Source organism: Akebia trifoliata, chromosome 9 (assembly GCF_017979445.1).
Source record: "Akebia trifoliata isolate Shusen 1 chromosome 9, ASM1797944v1, whole genome shotgun sequence".
NCBI classification, from domain to species: domain Eukaryota; kingdom Viridiplantae; phylum Streptophyta; class Magnoliopsida; order Ranunculales; family Lardizabalaceae; genus Akebia; species Akebia trifoliata.
In genome coordinates, this window is record NC_141383.1 from 26,550,675 (window position 1) to 26,578,542 (window position 27,868).

At 34.5% G+C, this 27,868-nt stretch overlaps 5 protein-coding genes across 5 annotated transcripts; 4 read left to right on the plus strand and 1 right to left on the minus strand.

Moving 5' to 3' along the window:
• Positions 1 to 742: 742 nt before the first annotated feature.
• Positions 743 to 1,301, plus strand: LOC147395115 (uncharacterized). Its single transcript, XM_086454172.1, has one exon. It carries the CDS (start codon positions 918 to 920, stop codon positions 1,128 to 1,130), a length of 213 nt encoding a protein of 70 aa, XP_086310298.1. The 5' UTR covers positions 743 to 917; the 3' UTR covers positions 1,131 to 1,301.
• A 4,304-nt stretch (positions 1,302 to 5,605) lies between these two features.
• Positions 5,606 to 6,154, plus strand: LOC147395116 (uncharacterized). The gene has a single exon (XM_086454173.1). The coding sequence runs from the start codon at positions 5,760 to 5,762 to the stop codon at positions 5,967 to 5,969; it is 210 nt and encodes a 69-aa protein (XP_086310299.1). The 5' UTR covers positions 5,606 to 5,759; the 3' UTR covers positions 5,970 to 6,154.
• A 541-nt stretch (positions 6,155 to 6,695) lies between these two features.
• Positions 6,696 to 8,400, minus strand: LOC147395117 (uncharacterized). The gene has a single exon (XM_086454248.1). The coding sequence runs from the start codon at positions 8,139 to 8,141 to the stop codon at positions 7,926 to 7,928; it is 216 nt and encodes a 71-aa protein (XP_086310374.1). The 5' UTR covers positions 8,142 to 8,400; the 3' UTR covers positions 6,696 to 7,925.
• Positions 8,401 to 11,224: 2,824 nt separating this feature from the next.
• On the plus strand, positions 11,225 to 11,905 carry LOC147395118 (uncharacterized). Its single transcript, XM_086454563.1, has one exon. The coding sequence runs from the start codon at positions 11,423 to 11,425 to the stop codon at positions 11,630 to 11,632; it is 210 nt and encodes a 69-aa protein (XP_086310689.1). The 5' UTR covers positions 11,225 to 11,422; the 3' UTR covers positions 11,633 to 11,905.
• Positions 11,906 to 16,386: 4,481 nt separating this feature from the next.
• LOC147395119 (uncharacterized) lies at positions 16,387 to 16,808 on the plus strand. Its single transcript, XM_086454325.1, has one exon. It carries the CDS (start codon positions 16,593 to 16,595, stop codon positions 16,800 to 16,802), a length of 210 nt encoding a protein of 69 aa, XP_086310451.1. The 5' UTR covers positions 16,387 to 16,592; the 3' UTR covers positions 16,803 to 16,808.
• The last annotated feature ends 11,060 nt before the right edge of the window (positions 16,809 to 27,868 follow it).

A 27,868-nucleotide genomic window follows, 5' to 3' on the forward strand; every position in this document is an offset into this window, starting at 1 on the left:
TGAGGTTTCCTTCACAACTTGGCTTAGTCGAGTCTACACAAACAAATTCATTCGAATCATGAGTTATGATTGACTGGAACATATCCTTTGTAGTACTTTGGTTTCGTAGTTTTCGATAATGCATTTAAACAATTGATAGAATGCCATTTGACAAAGACATCAAAATCTAGTCGTTGAAATGTTGGAATTCACTAATTGTTCATTTTCAAAACCATAGATAAGGCTAAAAAAGAATTTTTCTTTAATCTTTTTTACACATCAGATTTAAGTCATAAATTCAAGACCTCACCAGGAAGAGCACTACAAAGAACTACAAAGGATCTACTCCCCCGATTAACTAGGGTTGTCAATGGATTGAGTCCTGATTGGATCAAGGTAGCCGTGGTACCTATCCAATAAGGATCCGATCGGATTAAACTCATATCAGAGCATATTTTTTTACTAGATCACAATATTAAGATTAAGATCCGATCCGATCCATTATTAATCCAATTGGGTCCAAATTGGACAAATCTAATTATATGTATAATCAAAAGAAAACTTTCTATATCTCAACAAATATATAATATAATTTATATACTTTCTAACATATTATCGGATTGGGATAGTTAATTCAGATTCAGTCCAATAAGGTATCAGATTTCGGGTCTGATCCGATCCATTCCGTTTCCGAACCGGTTGAGTTTTAAATTCATTTTGCCACGTGAAGAAAGCAGTACAAATGGGTCGGCTGAAACCTGGAGCAGGTTTTCGAATGAATCTGGATTCTGGAGATGACTTGATACCTCAACATTCTTCACTTTGCTCTCTCTCTCTCTCTCTCTAAACCTCATTTCTATAAAAACAGAGCTCTTCTTCCATTTCAGCCATTATCTTCCAACTGAACTACTTGTGTTGTGTGAGAGCTAGAAAGAGAGATGGCAGACTGGGGACCAGTGTTCGTAGCTGTGGTGTTGTTCATTTTGTTATCTCCAGGTCTGTTGATTCAATTTCCAGGTCGAGCCAGGTTCATAGAATGTGGAAACTTTCAAACCAGTGGCGTATCAGTTCTGGTTCACTCCATTCTCTACTTCTCCCTCATGTGCATCTTCTTGTTGGCGGTTCGGGTTCACATGTTTATCGGTTCTTAATCTCCACAAATATCAATAAGACTATCTATTCTATACTGTATTGGACTTGATTCTAGGGTTTCTGTTGTTTCTCTTCGATTTAAATGTGTCACATTTGTCTGATTCTCAATGTTATTTCTATTTCTTGTTAATTTTTATTGAGCATTAATAATAATAGTTAGAAATTCGACAAATTCGATTGATTCGCCTCTCGTTTCTTTGAGATTAAAGGTACATTATGATTAAGAGGCTTTAGTATTAGAGATATCGAAAATACGAGTAAACTTCTTGGGCTAGACTTTACATTTTACCAAATTTGTTTCATAATTGAGATTAAACTGCATCTGATCTCATGTTCTTCTTTGAGAATGCCGTTTGGATTGAAAATTTGGTTTCTAATATTGGGGAAATGTAATTTAAAAGTCACCTTTTTATGCCCAGATTCAGAAAGGGCTTGCCTGCATTGTAAGGAGACACAGATATTACTCTTGTTTCTGATTATGAATCCAATTCAATCACTATGGAATTTATTTACTTTGTGCAAATGTTCTCTGAGCGATAGTCCCACATTGCCTAGGTATCATGACCTTGGGCTATATATAAACCTGGGGGAATCCTCACCTTACAAGCCGGTTTTGTGAGGATGAATTAGGCCCATGGGATTCTACATGGTATCAGAGCGGGTAATCACAGGCGTGTAAGAGACACGTTACACGCGAGGGGGAGTGTGAGCGATAGTCTCACATCGCTTAGGTATCATGACCTTGGGCTATATATAAATAGTGTTAACTTATATGCTGCCTACAATCACGGGCAGGAAATTTAGTACATTTTAAAACCCAAAACAGACAATATCATATTGTGTGGGTCAGAGGTGTTGCAAATTTTATACATTTGTTAAAATTTAGTACATCGAGATTTGAAAGTGTTAAAAACCAAATATTTGCATGATTGAGATAATAAAGGCGGTGTGAATGAAACTTATTGTAGGATCGAAATTTCAAGAATAGGTTAGGAAGTTGGATAGGTATAAGATTCTTGTGATTATTCATTTTATGGGAACTGGCTATCGGATGAGGACTTTGAGCGGAATTGGGAAATATTCAAGAATCTCCATCAACATGCAATGATGTCTTCAGCCTAAGGACCATGATATTTATGGTTTTGTGTATTCCAAGGCAAATGATATGAAGCAATGTTTTCAGATGCTAAGGCGTGACGTAAGGTATTGGGATCTCTAGTGCCTCAAGGCCTAAAGCATAAGCCTCTTGAGCAAAATAAATCAATTTGGAGGACTTCAGAATAAATATGTATGTGTTAATGACACGATGGCATAAGAAAATCTAATCAAAGTTATAGAAAATACATCAAAAGAAAAAGAAAAACAATGTTTAAAAGCAAAAATTTCTAATTTATACCTATATGACAACATATTTAGTAGTATGGGAAGTGTAAAGAGTTAATTTGGCAAGCCATCTGGACCATACACGTGTCCAGATATTAGATTAGCGGGAGAACAAAACTAACTGATTTTTTTTCTAAGTGGTATCTGAGACGCCCAACTCATCTAAAGGGCAGAGTTTGAATGTCAGCTTTGCCCAATATATAAATCGAGTCGGGTAGACTTCTGAGTGGTCTTCGAATTAATTCAAATCCCATGATTTCAGGGAAGATCCCAGGAATCAAGGGAATAGATAACGGAGTTCGAGAGAATCTTTCTCTTCTCAGTATTCTCTCCTAAAGGTAAGAATTCCCTATTGGAGATTCCTGAAAATCAAGGATCTTAAGGAGATTCAAAAAGGAGGGGTTCGAAAAAGATCAGAGAGTCCATTATTGATTAACTTTAGAGCTGACTTTATCATCGGAGAGTTTTTGGCAGGTACCACACCAATATCACCATCATGGATCGGAGGGAACAAGGGACACAAGACGATCATAGGGAGCTAAGTTGTAAGAGCTAACATGAAATTGCCTCTACAGGAAGCATAGGTGTAAAATAATAGCTAAAATGAAAACAAAAATAAGTTATAAAAAATAATTTCTATTTACAACTAAAGCTTAGGCCTCAGCAAAAGATGGTATGCCTCATTCATGCCTCGACTCAGGTGTACGCCTTTTTTACGCTTCAGAATGCCTCATCAACGCCTCTAGTGTATGAACGCCTCAACCTATCTTCCCAATGCGTTTTTGGTGCACCTTGAGGCTCATGCCTCACACACCTCTGAAAACATTGATATGAAGTGAATCATCAGCTGGTTGTAGAACTATCAGTTCTGGTAAAATTTTATTATTGATTTTTCTTTTTTAGTTTTGGTGTGATTTCAGACACAACGTCAAAATCAGGAAAAATATATATGTATGAATGGGTAAACTTGCTCAATCAATAGGATTTAGGTAATGAGTCCATCATGTAAAGATCCTATAGTGGTTCTTCTTCAACTGTTACTACTTGCTATTTCAAAGTTGGTAATTGCATCTTGTTAATTGTAACACTTTTACGCCCCAAGTCTATTTAATATTGGTTGCTTTTAGAAAGAATAGCATTGGTGTTCTTGAGATTCAATTCTTTAATTTTATTTCTAGTCTTGTTTACCTAAAGAAGAATCAGGATGGCGTAGCAGGACTGTTGTGCATTTTATAATTTAGCTTAATGAAGGAGTACACAATTGATGGAAACTCAGGCTTTTAAGTAGATTTCTTTGATCTGTTTCTTGAGAAAGTGTTTGGTTGCACTTTGAATTGTACTTGAATAGCTTTAACAAGCATTAAAATATAATTCAAAGAACTAAAGTAGTGGATGCTAAAGCACCACTTATAGACATTGGAGGTCATATCTGAAAAAAATATATAGTAAATCAACACCGAACATGTGTCACCTCAAGACCTGCACTGAGTAGGGGTGTGCGATTACTCTTGGTCACCCAATCGGATAGTCAATATTCCTAGCTGGAATGTAGTTCTAGGAACACAATGGACAATGTGAATCCAATATATTGACAATCTTGGATCTCAAAGATCACGAGAAAGTTGTAGTAGAAGACAATTATTAAATTAAAGTTTAATTAATAGATCGACTTCTGTTACATTTAAATATAATTTAAGCATTTGAGTCTCTTTGGCAAGTACAACATCAATATGTCCAACAACTAAGAAAAAGATGATGGACTTTGCTTCAACGATGGTGATCATGAGGTATTAGTGGTTGTGGAAAAACCATTCTACAATGTACGCCTTGGCCCATCGAATTTTCCTGTCAAACCTAAACTTGAGTTGGGATTCACTTTTAGGCCCAAGCCCAGTATAAATTCTGAATATCTCAGCATGAGTTTGGGCCTGAGTTCCTTTGTTTGGGTTGGACCTATCCAAGTTGAATCCCTGTTATTTATTTTACTTGAGAAGGAAATCAGAATCTAATCTCTTTTTACCTGACAAATAGAACATGGAACAATCAGTCATCCACTTTTATTCTCTTTTTCTTTATTATATGCTTATCCTCCATTGTGGATAAGCATCTCGATAATATATGATAATTAGGGAAGCATCGAGGACGGACGTGTAATTGTTTAATGGAAAATTATAATGTTTAACGATCGGTGGAGATGGAAAGATATTCCCTAACAAACTGATCGCTAGGAAACTATTGTCAATCTGTAGGAAATCTGTTCTCTTTATGCATCTAGGATGATTGTTCACTGTTGTTGGTCGCTATGAAATTCCTTGATTAAACTTTAAACTTCAAATTGATGCTTTGTGTTTGGGTGTAACATTTACATATCCATAGGGATGAAAATTGATTAAGAGATGGTTTTTGGATCATTCGATTCATTATTTTAGCTCTGATCTACCAAAGTGTTTCAAAGAATAGTTACTTTGATGTCAATCTATCAGATCCTACCTAATAAGTTTTGATCGATTCATCTCCTAATATCTTCCCTATGGAGTGATTTTCTTTCATTTTATAAAAGTAATATAAATATTTCCCTAGTGATCTACCTTTTCAAATAATTTTTTATTACTCATATTCAAATTTGAAATACATAGCATAAAAGTGTGCATGAAATTGGATTTATGTAATAGGGGTAGTGCAAAATTCCTTATGAGATGAACCCCAGTGGCATTTTTGTAATAATCATAAAAAAAATTTACTTTCGGAAAAGTCAATATTAGATTTTACATAATCCAAGATTAACCAAACGCTTGATGTTGTATGTATGAAAGGTTTCCATGTGAATATTTTCATAAATTAGGGTTACCCTCAATACACACGACATCTTACGATTGGCCAAACTGGATCACAAGAAATCGGACTTATCTTTTGTTTTTCCAAAAAATTTCTTATTGCACTCTATCAAACCAACGGTAATAGATTACTATGATATAGAGACGGATCTCTAAACGATTATCACTCATCTCAACCGTATGTTTGAAGGTAAAGCCTTGACCGTTGATTAAGATTTAAAAAAAGTGCTTTTTTCAGTCATTATATATAACAAGTAAGGACACGCGAGCTCTTTCGGTGGAACAGATTTTGTGGTTGGCAATCGTAAGCGATTCCAAACTTGTGAGAGTGGGTATCATCTTCGGTTTTATAGTTTTGAATCGGGTATTGGCGAGGCAGTTGTTTGTAGAGTTATAGTGTGAGCTTTCTTAATGGCGGATTGGGCACCCATTATAATTGGCGTACTCCTCTTCATACTCCTCTCACCGGGAGTACTGTTCCAACTACCAGGTCATACTCGACACGTGGAGTTTGGTAGCTTCAAGACTAATGGAAAAGCCATTGTAGTTCACACTCTCATCTTCTTTGGTGTCTTCACCATCCTCATCTTGGCTGTGGGTATTCACATCTATTCTGGCTAAATCACCCACACAATTTTTAATTTTTTTTTTATATTTATTTATAATTATTTGTAAGAGTTTGGGTTTTTGTTTTTGTTTTTGTTTTTTTTATATATATATATTTTTGGTGTTAAATGGACTATAAAGGAAAATCTATGTGATCTGTATGTGGGAAGAATAGATTCTCTCTCACTGGTTATTGGTTATTGGTTTTGTTTTTTTGTTGTTGTTGTTGCTATTCTCTGTTTGTTCTGCTGTTGAATCAAATATCCATTTGTTTTTTGGTGGGGTGGGTGTGGGGGTTTGTGTTATGGATCTCTCATTCTTTCTAATTTTATTTTGATGGGGCCATCAAAGCTTCAGAGCTAGGCTTAATTTCTAGCAAGTAAATGTAGGATTTGAACAAATCTTGTGCAAAGCTTTTCTTATTTAAAATTAAAAAAAAAAAAAAATCAGCTCAGTTTGAAACTTTTTAAGTCATATAGGAAATTTTTTGTCTCCCAAGGTCATCTGTTGTCATCCAAACTATATATATGGGTGGCATTCGACAGATAATATTAGGAGATAATATTGAAAGGTAAAATTTATCCTATATGACTTAAAAATTACGGATGAGGAAAATCTATATGTCGAAGAGATCATCTCATGAAAAATCAACTCAATCTGAAACTTGTAACTCCATCAAAAATGATTTATAAAATAATGATAAAATTGACAGTTCAATTAATTACATATTCTTTGGGCTTATATTGGAATGATCAAGGTTGTGTTAAATCGAGTTGTATGATGGAATCAAATTCCTATTGCCAACCTTAATTTTTACAATGAAATCGAGATGGCTAATACCAATTCTATTCATCACTTAACTTTTGCACCTTATCCTACTAAAAATAACAAAATTACACTCATTATAGTTCTTCCTCAAATGTGTTTGAAAAAAAAGGCTGAAAGATTGAGATTAAACAAAATGACCTAATTCATTATGTTATTACTTATCCTTGATCGACTACAATTAGTATGTTCCCCTGAAACCAGTCCCAAGGAAGTAGTTGATTGCTGGTTTTCATTGTCACCATCATCTTCAATCAATCAAATCTGTAATTTAGCTGAGGCATCAAGAGAAGATGCTTGCAATTGTAATCATGGTTTCAAAACTCGTCTGAGACCGAAATGTATCACCCAAGTCATCTTGGTTTTAAAACCCAACAATGAGACGGACGGACAAGTGAATGTATGGGACAAGATTTAAAACCCAATGTCTATTTTTCTCATTGTTGAGCAAGTCGTCTCAAACGTATTAGAAAACTCATCCAAGAAGATTTGGTCTCGTTCATAGACGAGACGAGACATCAAAACGAGTTTTAAAATCATGATTATAATTTTGGGGATGAAATGAGTTGAAGGATATCACAAAGACTCTTCGGAAAAAGAGGAGGGAAGGCAACTAATAGGATTAAGATGACAATTATAGTACCCTAATAACTAGTGATATGCAAGAGGTCATCCCCAATCGAGATAAGAGAAAGATAAAAACTAGCCAATACAATTGTTGCGGTGCATAGCTATGCACCCATCACATGAAACTTTTGGAAATGTAATTAATCGAATTAAACGTTACAAGAGTAATAACTAGATACTCATTATGACTTAACCCAAGCATCCTACCATTGAAGAATCAAACAACGAGATTTACTTGATTCATAGCATCACTTGGTTTTCTTGAAAAATATTTTGTACGAAACAAAAAATTCATTTCCATATAACAGAAACAATATTATGACTGCGGTGGTTCAAAGTTCAAACACAATTTTTTTTTTCTGCAGAAAAGAAAATTACAGGCTGCGAATCAAATCGAATCGATACTATAAAAAAAAAAAAAAACAAAAAAAGGGAGAGGGAGTTGGAGGAAGGAATAACATAAGCATAAGAATAATACACTTTTTGAAGTGTGTAGAAGTTAAAATGCTTTGAAATCAATCATCCATTGGCATGTATGTGGACACCAATGGCAACAACCAAGATAGTGAAAATACAGAAGTAAATGATGGCATGAACAAGAATAGAAATGCCACTAGTGTACATGTTCCCAAACTCCACCACTCTTGTCCTTGCTGGTAACTGGAACAGAAGTCCTGGTGATAACAAGATGAACAGTACCACTCCTACTACCACTGGTCCCCAATCTGTACCCATCTCTCTCTCTCTCTCTCTCAAGTTTCAACAGAGAAAGAATGCGAAGGTTATGGTGCAACAGTTTATGGTGATGAAGTAGTGAGTGATTTTCTTAGTGGAGAAGCAAAGATACAAAACTTAGAGTGGAAGAAGACAATGGGTTTAAAAAGAAAAGAAAAAGGGGTGTTAATTGGATGTTGATGCTTTTTATGAGATTTTTTATTATTATTATTATTGATGTTTCTTTCAATTATTGTTCACTTTTGGTTTCTTTTTCATGCTTTGGAGATGGATGAAACCATTGAGATACAACTTTTGAAAGCCAACAAAAAAAAGAAAAAGGGGAAAAAAAATAAAAAATAAAGGAGAGGTTGCGTGTGGAAAGGTTGGGTGAACTAAAGCTCGGTGTGGGTTTTTGGATTTGGAATGCTAAGTGGGAAGCTAAACTTTTTCTTTCCTACCTGCTTTTTTTTAAGAACTTGTTTTCATTTTAATCTTTTTTTTTCTAACACTACTTCAATGATAAGAATAAATAAATTTTAAAGATGTGAGAATAACTCCATTAAATTTTTCACTATGACTTCCCACACTTCATATCTTTAGAAGCCAAATAGAGGGACATGGAGGGAGAGATGGGGACAGAAAGGTAGAGTCATAGGGGCGGAGCTAGGATTTTCTTGTAATGGGGGGAAAACAATGGTTGGCTGATAAGTTTGAAGAACATGAATGATAATGGTTTTGAGGCGAAAATTCATGGGATTTTTGAAAGAGATTTTAGAAAATGGCATATAGGTCATTTCTTAATAGTTTATTTGAAAATACTTAAGTCAAGGGACAATGTCATCAGTTGGGGTGGGGGCAACCACCAAAAGTTGAGCGGGGGCTTAAGAATATAGTTTTTCAAAAATTTTATGGGGGCAAAATTTTTTGACTTACCCCCACAGTATATCTATCCCTGGACAGAATAACCAATTAACTTCATTCAAACAATTAACTTCTAAGGTAAATTAGTTTTAACCAATTCAATCTTCTTCTTTGGTTCATCATATTCAATGTCATTTATTTCTATGCGAAAATACATTGTTCTAATTTCCCAAAAAATCTTAGATTATTCTTGAGATTTGTAGCTAGGAGAGCTGTTAACTTCTTTGGTAAGTTATTTTTTAACCAATTCAATCTTGTCTTCGACCAATTGTTTTCACTAGTTGGTAAGAAACCTTGATTTTTCTATCTAAAAAAAACAAACAAACAGAAATCCTTCAACTTAAATGTCTAGGTTTTAAAAAAATAATTAAATCTTAAGATTAAGAACAAAGGTTTAAAAAAAATAGTTTGACAGTGATTGATTTTTTGGGTGAAAATCAAGGGTTTTGAAGTAAAGGTTGAAGATGAGGGCATTAAGATTATTTATTTTAATCTCAAATATAGGTCAAGAAAGCATGTTATCACCTTCAAAATATAGGGTATCTCTCATATTGACCAAAACATTTTGGGGTTGTCTAAATCACCACAAAAAAGTAAAAAAATAATAATAATAATTGAATGGGGGTGAGAATAACCACTTCTTCCAGCTTTAAGAGAAAATTAGTTGGTCGATATCAAAGGAAGTCGAATGAGATGAGTGTAGACACCCAATTTGATTGAAAAAGCCCAATAGAAAATTACTAACGCCACACCAACTGTGCACAATTATTTGGTGATTTACCTAGGAATTGGTGTGGCATTACCAGCCCTCTAGATTTAATCTAAAAGTTGGGTTGAGCATAGAAATTAAGACAACTAAATCAGAAGTCATTTCTTTATTTTGTTCCCTGTCACACTACATGAAAAGTGTACTAAAATTAATGTTCTTGTTCCTAATTGTTGATCAAATCAATGCACCCCATAATAAAAAAGAAAACACTGAGTTTGGAATCCATTATCAGAATAGTTCCAAACAAACGACTAGACATCACCAATTAAGTTGATTTCTTATGTCTAATTCCATTAAATAGTACTAGTAGAGTGAATAATTCAATGGATCAGTGCATCGTAAAACATGTCACATGATAATTTTGGCATTAAAGCAGGACTCTAAACTGCAACCAAATTTGTGGTAGGTAGACACTATTCCTATTCTATAGGAACAAAACACCTTCCTTGATCCTGATTTTTTTAATGTTTTCTTGTCTAGTGTTTGTGCCATGTCTTCTAAATAAAATGATAATTTATGAAAGAATATTGATAATGACTCAGTAACGTGCAGCTCAATCGACTTACCTCTTGACAGGCTCAGGAATCGTAGATGTGTTCTCCTCGGGATATAGAACTGTGGTTCTTCATAAAAAATTACAGTTTTGTATCTCAAAGAGAGCACATCTACGATTTTTGTGCCTGTCATGTCAGGTAAGTCAATTGAGTATGCCACATACCTAGGTTAGATTATCACAACCCTTTATACAATATTAAGTAAATAAATAGAACTGCGATTAGCACCTCAACTTTTACTTATTACACCCTAATTTTATAAGTTATTTATCACACCCCCAATTAAATATTAAAACACACCATTCAAACATTACAAAGGGTTAGCTCAAATTATAATCTCAAATAATATGAAACATTATAACACTCTTCAATAGTTGTTTACAATGATGATTAGGCTCATATAAAATCTTGAACCCCAAAAAACAGAAATGCATTTTTGAGAAGTCTTGTTAGGTTGCTTTGGTGTGAGAGCCACTAATAGAAGTCAACATCGAAAGATTTCACCCCTCATTCTTCTTTAGCTCATCGAGTAAACAACAAAATAAATTCGTCCTCTCTCTATTACTTCTTCTACTACTATTTCATCAACTTCTAAAAGAACAAGATTTTTCTGAAAATAATTTCCCAGATTCTGAGCTTCTGCTTTTCCTAGACACAGAATCCTGAAGCAGAAGCTGCACTCTGTAACAAACAGATCTAAGGTTTTAAGAGAGTTATTTCATAGGTTTGGGTGGTTTGCATGGTAAATGACTCCTGAATTACTTTTGTCTTGGACGTTCGTGCTAAAGATCTAGCCGTCCAAAAAAAAAAAAAAAAAATCGATCTATGTTTCATTCCTCGATTGCCGTCCTAAGCAATGGACGTCGATTCCTATGCAACGCTTTAACCTTCTCAAAGCATCTCACTGTTGATTCCATTGGGGGGTCGGTGATTTTGTTCTTAGTGTTTGTGTCGCTCTTTTTTTCTTCAACCTTTAAAGCCTCTTTCTTACTTTAAAAAATCGCTTTTTTTCCTCTCTCTCTCTCTCTCTCTCTCACACACACACACACACACAGATGGCAGATTGGGGACCAGTGGTGATAGCGGTGGTGTTGTTCGTGCTGTTAACACCAGGACTGTTGTTCCAACTACCAGGGAAAAGCAGATCAGTGGAGTGTGCAAACATGCAGACAAGTGGGGTTTCGATTCTTGTACACACCATCATCTTCTTTGGTCTCATAACTATCTTCCTCATTGCCATCGGTGTTCACATCTACATTGGTTAACTTAATATCTCTTCCCCATCTCTCCCTCGCAAGAAATATATATGTAAAGGAGAAGCAGTTTGTTCTCGACTCTCCACTGACTTTGTTTTATTTATTATAATTTTGGTGAGTGGGTTTTTTTAATTTTTTATGTTGTTATTCTTGTGGGAGATGTATTTGTTCTTGGAATTTTTTGTGCTCCTTTGTTTGATCTTGTTAATGGAGAGGGGAGGGGTGGGTGCATGTTTGATTTCATTTCCATGTAATTTTGTGGACATGAAATTATTTTCCTTATGAGGGATTTCTCTACCATCATCTCGAGATTCACAACACCATCAAATCAAATTTGTAAAAAGAACCTTCATGAGTATCGATGTGGTACTTGCTAAAGAATCTTTGATGCTTAAATAAAAATTAATGTAATCATTTAAAATGATTCAATTAATTCATAATGAATAGAGTTATCTCATATTTATACCTTTAGGATTCTTTTTTCGGTTGGACTTTTTCCGTCTTTAATCTTTGTTCTCAACTCAACTTCTTTTCATTTTAATAAGATTGCATCTTATTCTTGAATCTTCCCAAGTATATACTGGAAGGAGAATGGCACCATTCGTTCTTTGTTTGGGAATTGTATTGTTGGCACAACGTTTTCTCGATGCTTTCTTCCCCAAAGACTTTCCTTCACTCGTGCAAATATCTAGGATGATGTTACAATTTGTTATAGATACCATATTATGTCCACACATTTTGTATGTAGTATAGAAACAAGGTATCATCTATCTATTGATAAACCATTATGGGTTTCATCCGTGTTGGGTTTTGGTGATATAAAATCATCATTATTTTGTTTCTTAAGGTTAATGGATTTTGTCCAAGGATATTTTGGGTAATATCATTTCATTAGTTTATGAGAAACAAAAGGATTTCTTAGATTATAGTTGTTGTTCATAAAAGGTATTTCTCTAAAAGGGGATCTTCTCTTTGTTAGAAAGTGTGAAAAAACATTGAATCTCTATGTATGTACTTCTCTTGTAAAACCTAAAAGCTTAAGATACTTGAGGGTGATCTACAAATTGTTGTTGCAGGTTTGTGACAACGAGATTGAGATTGATTTCTTGTTTGGGTTCTTGTTAGAGTTGGGTGTAGAGATTTTGTGGGTTTCACCAAAGATAGTTGGAGATAAATATAAATCTCCATACTTGTAATTTCTTCATTGAATAGTGGATATCTACTTGCCGGCTTGTCCTGGATGTAGCCACATTGTGGGTGAATCAGGTATATCTTATGTTGTAGTTGTATTCATTTCTCTATTTTTTATTATTATTACTTGAATTTGCTTTGCAACACATTTCTTGAGGTTTTGTTGTTGGAATTGATTGCTTTGGTGTTAGAAGAGATTAATTTCAATAATCAATTTTCGTGTATTGACTTGGGATTTAGCCATACCAATCTCTCCTTGCTACTAATGAAATTCCTCTAAAAATAGCTAAGCAATCGACTCAAACCCTTGGGAGATGGTTCGACCATTTTTGGGACAACTGGTTTAAACTCTTCATAACTCATTCTATAAGGAGTTAATTACAACTCCCTACTTATAAGGTAATTGAGTTGTAAGTTCTTGTTAATTAAAATAACCTGCTTAATAGTTTGCTAAGCTTATAGCCTCAATAGAACAAAATAAATGATAAGCTAGCAAAATTTATTGCCAAGTAAAGGCTGAGGCCTTGAATGTGAAAATAATCGAGGAAGAGATTTCCTAGGAAGATGAAAAGTAACGAACACATAAAAGGGTGTAAGATTTACTCCCATTTTAATTATTTTATTCCGGGATTGGATTGATTATGTGAAAGATCTTGATGTGTTGGATTGATGAAAAAAATCCCCAAGTAAAATTGACATTTTCTAACAATGGACTCGTGGTTGCATATTGTTGAAAACCACGATAGCAATCAGAAATATATAGAAAAAAAAATGAACAAATAAGAATACAAGTTTTACGTGATTCAGCAATATTGCCTACATCAATGACCCCCCGCAAATTAGCAATTGGCATCAATGTTGAACCCCGACAGAATACAAGGCACGTGCATAATATATACATTGGTCCTTAGTTGCCTCTTTATTTATAGATTTTTCCTTAACTAACCCCTACGAATCCGGAATATTTTTCTTGGAGCCCAACTTCGAAGCAACTAGGCTGCTTCAAAATTTTGGAGAAAACCCTCCTCTTGACGTGACACAAAGTCTTCATGAATATTTCACGTCCCTTACATTTTCATTAATATTTGGGATACCTCGTTGGAGACACCACATGTCATCTAAAGGAGAGGGTTCTACCAAAATTTTGAAGAGGGATGGGTGCTTCATCTGATGACCGTTAGGAAGGGAGGATGTCGAAGATTTGATTGTATCTACTTACCACATTGATTATGACCCTTCAAATGATGTCAAAGATTCTCTCATTGATTCTTGGACATCATCCCATGACCATTAGAAAGGGAGGATGTGAGCATGGGAGACAATGCGCATGACTCATACTTCCGATGGGTGAAGAAGTTTCTTCTCTTATTTCCCTTCGAGATTTTATATCCTTTCTTCGCAAAACTATTGTAAAGAGATATTTAGAAAGAATATTTAAAAAAAAAAATGGGTTTTGAAGGAGTTATTTCAAGTTTATGAGAGAATTGGTATATAGTACATAGGATAGGACTTGGGAGTTTGCATGGCAAAAGATTTGTGATTTGTTTTGTCTTGGATGTTCATGTTAATGATCTAGCCGACCACAAAAAATAAGAAAAAAAAAATCGATTCTATACTTCCTCAATTTCCGTCCAAGTATGGATGTTGATCATGATGCCATGCTTTAACTTTCCCAAATAATCTGTTCTTACATAGGATAGGACTTGGGAGTTTGCATGGCAAAAGATTTGTGATTTGTTTTGTCTTGGATGTTCATGTTAATGATCTAGCCGACCACAAAAAATAAGAAAAAAAAAAAAAATCGATTCTCTAACTTCCTCAATTTCCGTCCAAGTATGGATGTTGATCATGATGCCATGCTTTAACTTTCCCAAATAATCTGTTCTTCTTCCTCAATATGTCTTTCTTTGCTTTGTCCGATCTTCATCACACACAGACACACATACAAGAGAAGAATGACAAAGTGGATGGTAATGGTGATAGCGGTGGCGTGGGTCATGTGTTAGTGTTATTAACAGGGGTAGAGCTAGGATTTTCTATGTAATAACTCAGCTTAGAACCCAATATCAGAAAACAAATGATAAGCTATAAAAGTTTTTTTTCTTTTGTTTTTTGTTTTTCAAAAAATAATAATTTTATTCCACATTGATGCTTAGAAAGAATAGTTGGATTGCTAATGTTAATGATGTAGATGTGTTGGATTCATAAGAAAAAATCCCCAAGTAAGAAAACGACATTTGATAGTGTCCATCAGAAGGGACTGGGGTGGATAATATAATCACATTGACAAATTTGAATCAGGGTCCACTAAAGACCCCCAAATGACGGATTAAAAGTTAGAGAAAACAATCAGACAAATATTTTATTTTAATTTTGGTGTTTCAGGTGCAGAGGCGTGAGCAACAAACTCGTGTGATAAGTAGATCAGAAGAGTATTTTTTGATCAATCAAATTTAATTTCCTTTAATTTTAGTTTCTACTACTAGCCCAAGAATTCTCAAATGAATTTAATTTCAATGTTTTCTTAGTCTTCCTAGTTGACTCGAACGAAATTTTTTCTTAATTGACTAAATGCAATTTTTTGACAAAATAATCAAACACTAGAGCATAGAAAAATAAGTAGATCATAAGTCATTTCTACATAGAAAGTGTATTAAAATGATTGTTCGTGTTCCCAACTATTGGATCAAATCACTCATTGCTTGGAATCCATTATAAAAAATGTTCCAATTAAATGACTATACATCACCAATTAAGCCGATTTCTCATGTTTTAAGATGTGTCACATATAATTTTGATATACGAGACTACAAAATCACTCTCTAAATTTATTTATTGAAATGTTACATCTATAAAAAATCATGATGTTTTATATCAATTTTTTTTTTAAATTTTTTTCTGATTATTGTAATTTAGCTTATTAAAGACATTATAGTCAACTAGACAAAATAATATTTTATATAATCTTAAGTAATTTATGTGTATATTTGTCGTTTAAAAGTAAATTTTGTTATAAAGAGGGACTTTGTAAGAATGTATAAAAAAATGCAAAACACTTTCCATACTAAAATAGTAAGAATTTAAGCTTTACTATCGGTCATTTTGCTCAAATGGATTACCACATCAGCAATCAATCACAAAGTCCTCTAAGTTTCATCAAAAAACTCAAATATTCTTTAAAAAAAAATTAAAAAAAAACAAAAACTCTTTTGAACTTGATCCATGATTTTGAAAATGCTTGGCTACTTACTCACAAACTTAAAATTAAAATTCAGCAGTGAAAAATAATATTTTTTTGAAAAAATAAAAATTTTCAAAATTCATAGAATTTTGCACTCTATAACCGTAAAGCATGGGATCATGTTTTTGGATACCACAAGGTGAGCGCAAGACCCTTAGTAAGGGTGAAATCCTTACTTAGTAAGGATAGTCCAAGGTTTGCTTTTTTTGTCTTGGACGTTCGTGTTAAAGATCTAGCCGTCCAAAAAAAATCGATTCTATGCTTCCTTGTTGGATTGCCGTCCCTAGCAATAGACTTAGATTATAACACCACGCTTTAACTTTCCAAAAGCATCTCACTCACACAATCGAGTCCGTTGGGGGGGTCGGTGATTTTGTTCTTATTCTCTGTGTCTATTTGCTTCAACCTTTAAACGCTCTCTCTTTACTCCAAATAATCTCTTCTTCCTCCTCAACACTTCTTCCTTTGCTTTGCTTTGCTCTTTCCTTCTCTCTCTATCACACACACACACACACACACACACACACAAACACAAGAATGGCAGATTGGGGGCCAGTGGTGATAGCCGTGGTGTTGTTCGTGTTGTTAACGCCAGGGCTGTTGTTCCAACTACCAGGGAAAGGTAGAGTGGTTGAGTTTGCAAACATGCAGACAAGTGGGGTTTCGATTCTGGTACACACCATCATCTTCTTTGGCCTCATCACTATCTTCCTTATTGCTATTGGTGTTCACATCTACACTGGTTAAAATATTATCTATGGATGAACCATTAATATGGGTTTCATCTCTCTCTACTAATCATGAAATTCCTTTAACAATAGTTAATTAATGGGAGTTGGATTCAACCATTTTTTGGGTTTTAACTCTTCATTGATCATGGCTAATTCTATTAGGAATTCATTACAACTCTAAATGACTCCCTTAGTAGCTAAGTTTAGAGCCCAATATAAGAAAACAAATGTGAGCAGTAAATTTGTTGAAAGTAATAGTTGAACAATTCAGCATTGAGTGAACATATAATATGGCAATTTCTTAGAAGGAAGAAATTTTAAGATTTTTAATAATTTTATTCCACATTGATGCTTTGAAATAGTAGTTCGTTTGATCATGTTAATGATCTGGATGTGTAGGATTGATTAAATTAAAATTCCCCAAGTATAAACTACATTTGATAAAGAGGTGGAACCCCTCACAAAGATAATATATGATCAAATTGATAAAGTTGATTAGGGCTCCACCAAAAATTTTAAATTAAAAATGAACAATTAAAACCCGAGGACAATCAGGCTAATATATTTAATTTTGGTGTTTTAGATGCATAAGTACATGGAATAAGTGGTTCAGAAGAGTGTTAGACATTTGGCATCTTCGTGGTGGGTCGTTAAACCACGCCAAACGATATATAAAAGCTACTATATTTTCTTTCATTATTTGATTCAATCATCAAACAGTAAACTAATCATAAAATTGGACAGGTCAGGATGCATTATTCTTTAGTTTTCAAATCCTCAATATCTTCATCTCTGCTACATTCATTTTACGAACATATACCTCCTTGATTGCCTGGCATTCAATTACACGTTATGTTGTCTTATATAATTTTAAACCTTTAGTTCTGTCGGTAGTTGAGCACCTAGTATAACATAGAAACCATCGTATGAAATAGACTCAATTTCTCTATCTTTATTAGAATTCTCTCAAGGGAGCGGTTCGGAGGCCCTAAAGTAAATCAAGTTTTGAACTAAATTTTTTGGACTGTTAGGTCTGGACACGGATCACAAACTCTCTCTCTCACTCTCTCTCTCAAAAAGGGTTCAAACGAGAGCTCAATGGAAAATGTGTTTATTTTATTTTTTTTCCTTTTAGAAAATGCAATTTTTGCAAGCATATGATTGCAGCAGATTTTCTTATACAAAATCATTATTCTGGAAAAATAATATTCCTCTCTTTTAGGAAAATATTTACCATCCAAGCCTTTCGGAAAAAGATTTTCTCATCTCCTGATGTTATTCCCAACATTTAAAAACCAACACTACTTTTTCCTCATTTCCCCAAGCGCATTTAAACACCAGATTTTTTTTCTCTTTTCACTTTTTCAGGAATTTTCAATTTTTTTCCCTTAGTTTTCTTTTAAAGTTCACATCTCACACTACTACATCTGTTCTTAAGCAATCCATTATCTGAGAAGTTCGGAGATTTAAAAAAAAAAAACAAAAGAAAAAGAGGGGTAAATCTTATATGGGGAACTAGATATTTTCATCTTATATTTGTTTAATTTAAAATTAAGTCAATAATAATTCAACCAAGGATTAGGGAAAAACAACAAATAAAAAAAATAAAAATAAAAATTTAAACCTTTCAAGATATTATAAATAACCACCACAACATCACCACCCATCTTGACGTGCAAGCCACCTCAAACGCCATGTAAAAAACTGATCAAAATGTGAGAAGTCTCTCTGATTGGGTAGCCTCAGAATGTGAAATAATTTACACCTTCTATTGACCTCGACCTACGCAGAAATAAAAACGTTGTCGATGCCCTAATTGTATTTCTTGAACTACATGTATTTCCTTCTATAAATTAGATCACATTTTCTGTGTATTCAGTAGTCAAAAAGTACTTTATGTAATCGCTGCCAATCCCAACAATTCACTCTCTTCGGTGCTGGCTTCTTGCGCTGAAGCAGAGTTACGATTTCTAGAGAGAGAGAGAGAGTGTGTGTGTGTGTGTGTGAGGGATTTTTTAAAGAATTAAAAAATTGAACAAAGGGCAACTTTAATTTTTTACTATTTTATCTTTAAAACCATCAGACGTTTGCGATCCGTCGAATCTGTCCATATCTAACAGTTTAAAAAACTTGGCTCAAAACTTGGTTTACTTTAGGGCCTCCGAACCACACCCTTATCTCAAATGCCATATTTTGGTTGAGGTGCTAACTTGCCAAGATGTTTAAAGTTCGTCAATGTTATCTGTTCAAAACCCACCTTCATCGACTAATTATTGATCACAAATCTTACTTGCCTAGCTAAAAAAATAATAATAATAAAGACCACCATCCATCATTTTTTGAACTTTTCTCTCCCCTTTTGCAACACTCCACTTATACCAAGGCTAGCACTCTTATTGCCATCCCTTTACAATCCTAGTCTTTGAAAAGCATCTATGGTTGTGTGCACAACTCAATGTGTGAAACGATGTCAATTTCAATGTCATTCCAGCACGACACTTATCTCCAAGTGTTGTTCCCTTCCCATTAGTTCAATCATATTGATGCTCACACACTAGGCAGGCAGACAGTTCAATCAATACTTCAAATTGTGAATCCTGTGTTTCTACAACAGATTGGATCTTGCACCGTTACTGCCATAAAAAAACTGCACGATAGAAAGTGTTCTACACAAAAAACAAGCCTATGTTGAAGTAAGAGAGAATAGCAAATATATAATCCCACTATGATTTTTACGAGGATCATGGGGACCATATATATAGTAAAACAAGGGGCAATGAGGGCACTTTCTACCCCCAAAAAAGAAGTTTTAAAAATTATTAGGCCTTATATGTTGATTAATGATTTTCTAACACCCCCTCTGACATACACCCCCGACAGACAAAGAACCGTAGATCGTTTGCCTTGGGTATGCATAATCATAAATCTTCTTCTTGTGTATCCCAAGGTAAATGATCTACGATTTTGTAAAAGAGGTGTAGCGGGGCCTATGTCAGAGAGGGGCGTCAAATTATCACGACTCTTTATATGTTACTACAATAAATAAGAGCATCAAGAAAAAAAAATCTGTCATTCTTACCCTCACAAAAATTTTTAAAATTTGTAAGGGTCTTGTTTCTCCACCCTCCCAATAGACAAAATCATTGATTTTTAAGTTGATTCCCCTTCATTCACACACTTTTTTTTTTTGTAGAGTTTGTCATCGATCCAATGGCTATGTATGGTTTTAAAACTCGTTTTGACATCTCCTCTCGCCCATGAATAAGTCCGAGATGTCTCAGACGAGTTTTCCAATACATTTGAATCGTCTCATTCAACAATGGCAAAAATAAACCGTGGTTTTAAATCTCGTCGGATCTCATTAGTGAAATATACCGAGACGTATCGGACGAGTCATCTTGGTCTCGGACGAGATTTAAAACCATGCCCATAGATTCTAGAGAGCCATTCCACTAAAATCCAAAGAAACCCATGTTCCATCCTAGTAACAATTTAACAATCATAATTGTTCTCTCTCTCTCTCTAGTTTTAAGCGGGAGTTGGATCAGTAACTTCATGGTTTTGATGCTCGTAAATGGTTTAAATTTCTCATCCAAAATAGATAAATAAATAGACCTAAGAGCAGATTTAAAATAGAATAAAAAAAGGATTTTAAGTTGCATTAAAAACAAATCCAAGTAGATTACATACAATCAAAATAGCAATCCAGAGTCCAATAATTCTCCAAGAAAAACCCAATAATCAAACAAGACCCAAAATTAAAATGGAACAATTGGGAAAAACCCCAACATCGAGCAACGAAAACCCTTACCAGAAATGTCCTTCCGCGATGAGGCCATTGGAGACGAAGCTGGACAAAGAATCGCTCGTCCCAATACAGACAAATTCGAAACAATCCCAAACAGATACAAAACCATAACCAATCCAAGAACCCAAGGCATCAATATGAACCCAATAAGAAACGTTAAAGATCCACAGAGCATCAAAGCTAACGAAACCCCAAGAAGCAAAGAAGAGATCCCAGCAAGAGAGATCTGAGTCGAAGACGTTGTTCTTCTCGAAGAAGAAGAAGAAGAAGAAACAGAGGAAGGAATGGAAAAGGGGAGGTGAGGCTGGGGAGATCGAAGTATACTGAGAATGATAACGCAGAGTTGATCGAAAAGTCTGGAATTTTGATGTCGATCTCTCATCTTGTCAAATATCACTAATAATGATGAATGAGACCCTAACCTTTGAATATGCAGAGAGGAAGAAGAAGACTTGTGAGAGCGAGAAACTCCAAAATCGTCAATCAAAATTCCTGAAATCGAGGCGAATAGATAAACTCAGATTTTGTTATTTTATTTTTATATTTTCTTCCTTTATTCTCTCTTTCATTTCAGAGTCTGAGTTAGCGAAAACTTGGTTAGCTTGTTTTGATTTATTTTATTTTATTGTTGTAAGTTAGTGCTGCTGCATTTGTTGCATGAAAGAAGCCAGAGAATTAGGTTACTAATGACACAAGAGAGGGAGAATCAAACTCTATTCAATTATTTTGATTTTTTTTTTCTAAAATTAATCTCACTATATTGCTTTGTAATATGGTTTGTTGAAGTTGGATTGATCCACTTAGTTTTGGTGCAGTTTTATTTATTTATTTTTTATAATAAGGTATTCCTGTAGACAGCGGATTAGATTCGTATCAGAGCTTAGCCTAAGATACATACAACGTCTGCACATCACACACACTAAGTAAGTGAGAGTGCACTCTCGTGGGTGACTCCTAAGAAATAATACTCATATTGGATATCGAACTCACGACCTACTGGCATCGATCGCTTATCGATCTGATAATGCCATAGAGCCAACCCTTTAGGGTATGGTGCAACCTAATTTGTTTGTCTTGTGGTTTAAAATATCAGAATGCATGGGTCGATATGCATCATGCCCGTAGTAAAGACACCCAAATTCTTAGTAAGGACAACCATCTTTGTAAGGGTACCCACAAACTTATTTATGATTTGAGCATCCCAACATATTTCAGCTCGTTTGTTTGTTTTTTTTTTGTGTCGATATGCCTCCTTCAATGTCGACATGAACATCTCAACATAGGTGAGGTGCTTTAATCATGGTAAAACTTTAGTAAAAAAGAAAACATTTTCAATAGTCCATGAGCACCTTATTAATACGGTGGGCGCCCTAACTGCAGCCTATGCATCAATATGGAAACTCTAAAACATTGAAGTTTTGGGAATGTATCGAAACGTATATATTGTATTAATTCACCGAAATATTCAATTGGCACACAACATTTAAACATTTGTTCTACTTGACTTTTGCACAGAAGGAATAGAGGAACAAACCCAAATCTGTGGGATTAGGTTTTGTTGATGTTATTATTATAAAATCCTAAATGAAATCTGGTTTTGATATGTAGATTCCAAATGTTACACACTTCAAAATGTTTAATGCAAACCAGATTTCCGTTTCTGAACTCCAAATTAAAGTCACTATTTGGTGAAAAAGATTAAGAAGTCCAAAAACAGGCCAGGAACATTAGCTTTTGCTTCTAACATTTGTGGCAACTTTCACAATTATGATGCACAATGTGAAGAGAAGTTCATTGGTAAATCTCGTATGCGTCTCATTGTGAGGTTGCAAAAAATATAAGAAGGAAATATTGAAATCGCATTTTATTTTGATTTGTGATTTTCTGACACCCTTTCTAACACACATCCCTGACGTGTCATGGGTTAGAATCATAGATTTTTCCCTCTGAATACACAACCGTACATTCTCATAAATATGTGCGGTTGTGTATCCCACGAAAAAGAATCTATGATTCTAGAGGCTCACGTATAGGGCCACCCAATGATCATGGATGCCAAGAACAAGCTTGATTCTAAATATGAATCAAACCAAGTCCAGCTCGACCCAACACAGAAATGGACCTAGTACTACTATCCAAAACCCGGTCCACGGATGGACCCGACAGATCAGTTCATGAATCCAGTGATCTAGATTCCATCCTAAAGGAGTCATACGGGGACGACACGTCAACCTTTTTTTTTATATTTATTATTATTATTAAATTTCTGCAGAATGAATGATGGAGAAGGAGACTTTCGATATGAAATGCTAGTGAGACCATTTTGACTTGTTGATAACGTTAAATGTCGAATTCATGAAGGTGGGGTGGGAGCTTGAAAGATATGGGCCAAGAGATGTGGGGTTCCCTATATTTACTTTTATAATTGTATGAGAGGAAACATGTATTATAAACTTCAAGTCAACGTTTTATTTTTAAATTTAAAGAAACGTTAGGGACCTTTTTTTCTTGTTGATGGTAGGTTTCATGAGTACACACCATCTTAAATCATGAGAAACTCTTGATTTTACTACCCAAAAATTACATAATTTTTTACACTTCAACTAAAATCCTAGGGTAAATTATCATTTTGTGAGCCAAATTTATTATTCTGGCCAACTATTCCTTTTAATTATCGAAATGTGAACGTGTGAAATCGTTGGTTTTTCAAGTGATGAGATTACAGGTTTAAAGTGATAAATTCGCTGATTTACATAAAACCATAGCTTTTAGATCACTTATGGTTTGGGATAACCTTTTCACCTTCCAAGAAGTTGCCCCCTAACGTGACATGGACTATAATTATAGATCTTTTTTCCTCGGGATACATAAATGCACATATTTATGAGGATGTGCAGCTGAGTATCCCAAGAAAATATTTGTGGTTCTAGCCCATGCCACATCTTGGGGCATATGCCAAAGGGGGCGATAGAAAATCACGGCTCAAGTTTTATTCAGAGAAGTTGAATATGACTATTTTGAGAAGAAAACTCAAGGGCTTTCAACAAGAGCTTAAAGAAGAGGTAATTTGGGTCTTTTTCTATTAACCTAAGAAGACTGAGGTCAAGGGAGCATGTCATCAATTTCAAAACATAGAGGATATCTCTAAAATTCACCAAAATGGAAGGAGGGAGGCATGTCTAAATAGTTTACATTTTCCAAGTTTAAGTTGGTCTTTAAGCTCATAATTTTTTTTTGAATTAATATCCATTGGATCATAGTTACTCTTATTTCTCATTTATTTGCACTCTTTTTTACTTGACCTTAATCAAACTTCAAGTTTGTAAATTGTAATCAATTTGATTAGAACAAAATCGAACTCTATAGGTAGAAGTCCATCGTGAGTCTCATAACAACTTATTGGGTGAAGTGGAAATTAAGGACCAATATGCCTTTGGACAATCGGTGCTTTGACCTACAGATATGACAAGTAAGTTAGAAACAAGAGCTTCTTGAACCCACTTTTGGTTTCTTGTTTTAGTGGGAAGCGAGACGGGAATCCAAAAGAGCATGCAAAAGATGATTTTGCCCCCCAATTTGTTATCAATTTGATTAGAACAAAATCAAACTCTACAGGTAGAAGTCCATCATGAGTCCCATAATAACTTATTGGGTGAAGTGGAAAGGATTAATATGCCTTGGGACAATGGGTGATTCGGTCTACAGATACGACGAGTAAATCAGAAACAAGAGCTTCTTGGACCCACTTTTGGTTTCTTGCTTTAGTGGAAGTCGAGATGGGAATCCGAAAAGCATGCAAACGATGATTTTGCCTCCACCATGTTATTTACCATAATTATCTAGTATGACTAGAGTCGTCTCTTGATAATAACCCTAATGGGTTGGGGTTAATTTTGAGGCTTATGGAAATATTAATTGTATGCACCTTTGAGAGGTATTTGGAGTTGTTTAATTCTATTTTTGTCAAAATAAGGGTCCAATGAAATCAATTCTTTTTTTTTTTTTTTTACTTGAAGGAGAATGTTCCCTAACTAGTCCATCTATAAACAAAAAACTTTATTGTTTGTCCCCTCTTTGTCTAATTTATTTCTCCCCTTATAAGAGAACATGTAGAATTTAAATATGGGTCTTGTTAAGATGCATTAGCTACATCTCAAAAAAAAAAAAAAAAAAACAGGCCCTCAAATGCTTATTTCCAAAGTGTATTTAATGCATCTTAATGTGTGCCCTTAGGGCACACGTTAACAAAACCCTTTAAAGATAAAAGAATATTCTACGTTATTATATATGTTTCTCTTTCATTTTTTTACTAATCAAATATTAGATAAATTTAACAAATCACTATAGTTTTATTATTTAATTTAAATCTTAATTTAAATCCATACATCTAACTATATATTTGATACTATGTGTACATAGATATATATATTATAGTAGAGTAGCGAGCCGGGCCAGAGAGGGGATAATTAGGCTTTAGCCTGGCCCAAGTTTAATGGGCTGGTCGGGTCGGGTTAGTCATAAAAAAGAATGTTACTATTGGCTATTGCCGCACCATCTGTGTGCAATTCTTACATAAGAATTGGTGTGGTAATAGTAGCTCTCTTAAAAAAAACACCCATGAAGTGCAGCGGATGGGGGATCGACACGTTTACAAACTTTATTGAAAATTTCAGTCACTTGGACGCATGGTGGGTAGCCAACTTTCTAATTGATTTGCTACTCAGATTGCGACATGTGGGCCAACCATTTGTTTTCTTTTGAGATACGTAAACACCCTCAACACTAACTATAATTACGAAACAACCCACTATTTAAGACATTTTTTTTCCTTCTAATTTTCTCGAAAACGGAACGGAGTGTTAAATCCGTTACTCACCGTTACGTGGAACGGTAAAGCGCTGAATACTGTGTTGGAAATTTAGCCAATGATATGGCGAAAAGTGTTCCCTTTAAAAATCACACTTTTTGGACTCGTTTTTAAGTTTTTTCTCTCTCTTAAGTTACTTTCTTGAAAAAAGTAATTGAAAGACATCCTATATACACTTGAAAGACACCCTTTATGACAACTCACGTGTCGACATGGTAATCGATATGAAGTAGAAGTAGAAGTGATTCTTAGGGTCATAGAGGGAGGGAGAGAGAGGCTAGATACAATATGTTAGAACAAAATTTCTTTAAGATGAAAGACAAAAGGCTTGAGGAGAGTTGATCCTATGGCCTAGATTCAAATCCTCTTGAATTCATTTTCACCTCCATTAACTACTAATCTCTTGTATATATGAGATCAATCCAACACCAAGTTATTGATCTTATTGAAAATAGAGTAATCGAGTTAAATAAAATAATATCTCTAATATCACAAGTGGTGTGACTGGAATTTTGGTTTGTTATGAAGGTAAGATCGTATATAAATTTGGTGGTTGGATCAACTTATTTAGTAATATGGATCAACTTAGTAGTGTTCCCCCACTACAAGAAAATCTTGGCTCCATCCATGCCCAAGATAGTTGACTTCCGATGATTCTAACTAATTATAGGCATCCAAGATTCCCTTGAACATTAGATATGACCACAATTAAGGGGATTAACACTGTGAAGTCCCTTGGCACTTAAGGCAGGCCTATTTTGGAGCACAAGTACATATAGCCTCACTATGTCTTTTTTATTTTTATGGGTAATCTTGAACCCAAGAACTCAAAGTTGTTTGCAATGTGTCAAACCTCAAACAAACTAAGTGATAAGTCCAATCAACAAATATAGGAACCCAAACATCGGAGGATGGATGTGTTTCATCGTGGGATTGTTGATGCTTTAGAGACAAGTAGACAATCGTCATGTGGTGTGATATAGTAGTTTGAGAGCGACATTGGGATGATGTAAAAGCATAAATCAAATATATATATATATATATATATATATATATATATATATATATAGGGGGCGGTTCAAGGGCCATATGAGAAAACATATGAAAAAACTTTCGTTTTTCAAAATAAGAGTTAGAGGTTTTGGATTGAGCTGATTTTTTGCAAGGATGGTCACTATGTGAAAAGATCATCCTCACAAAAAATCAGCTCAATCAGAAACTTCTAAATCCATCAAAAGTGATTTACAAATTAATGATAAAAATTGGTAAAAAATCAACGGTCCACATCCTAAATCACTTTTAATAGGGTTAGCAGTTTCAGATTGGGCTGATTTTTTTTTTTTTTGGATGATCTTCCCATCATAGAGATCATCCTCACAAAAAATCAGCTCAATCCAAAATTTCTAACCCATATTTTAAAATTTTATTAAAAACGAAAGTTTTTACATATGTTTTCTCATATGGCCTTTGAACCTGACCCATATATATATATATATATATATATATATATAGATAATATTTGTTATAAAATAAATGTTTGTATAACACAAGCACACCCTAATTTTATTATGAGTATAATCTGGCTACCCCCACATGGCATATTCAATCAATTCTCTTGAAGTGACAAGTTCATAAATGTATGTACGTCTCCTGGGACAGAGCCAGGATTTTCTTGTAGTGGGGGCAAACTATGGTTCATTGTATGGTTGAAGAACTTGAATGATGGGAAAATTATTTGTACTGAAAAATACGATTAAAGGGAGGTGAGGGTGTGGGGGCAAAAATTGGAGGGAGATGAGGGAGTTGGGACAAATGGGACATGTAATTAGTTAAAAATATAGGGGTGTCTCAAAGTTCTGTGGGGGGCAATTGCCCCCACCAACTCCTTACTAGCTCCGCCCCTGTTTGTCTCGACACGTACACTTTTTTCTTTTTTGGAAAGTATAGTTTTGTATCTCGAGACTTACAAATTTATGACTTCCGAACTTATCACATCAAAGGACTCAATTGAGTGTGTCACATGGGGTAGTCAAGCTATCACGATTATTTTATTATTAACTTAGATCTAAACATTAAACCAAATTGGCAGTTAAAAGGAATATTTTTTCCTCCAAAAGAGATGACTTTTCCATGGAAAGAACGATAATGCCGTCATGTCAATCTAGTCATCTTCACAAGACTAAGGAAAACTCGTAAGTATGATTTAGTACTCTAATGAGGAAGCAGAAGCTGCGAAGGTGCATGCATGTATATATATGACTTTTCTAACCTCAAACAAATTTTCTAAAAATCTTCATTGTTTGGAACTATAGGTATCATCTGTTTCAACCGTTCGTTTGATGAATTGATTCAAACCACGTTTGAGGCTAATTTTTTTCCCTATTTATATCTCTCTGGCATCGTCTGC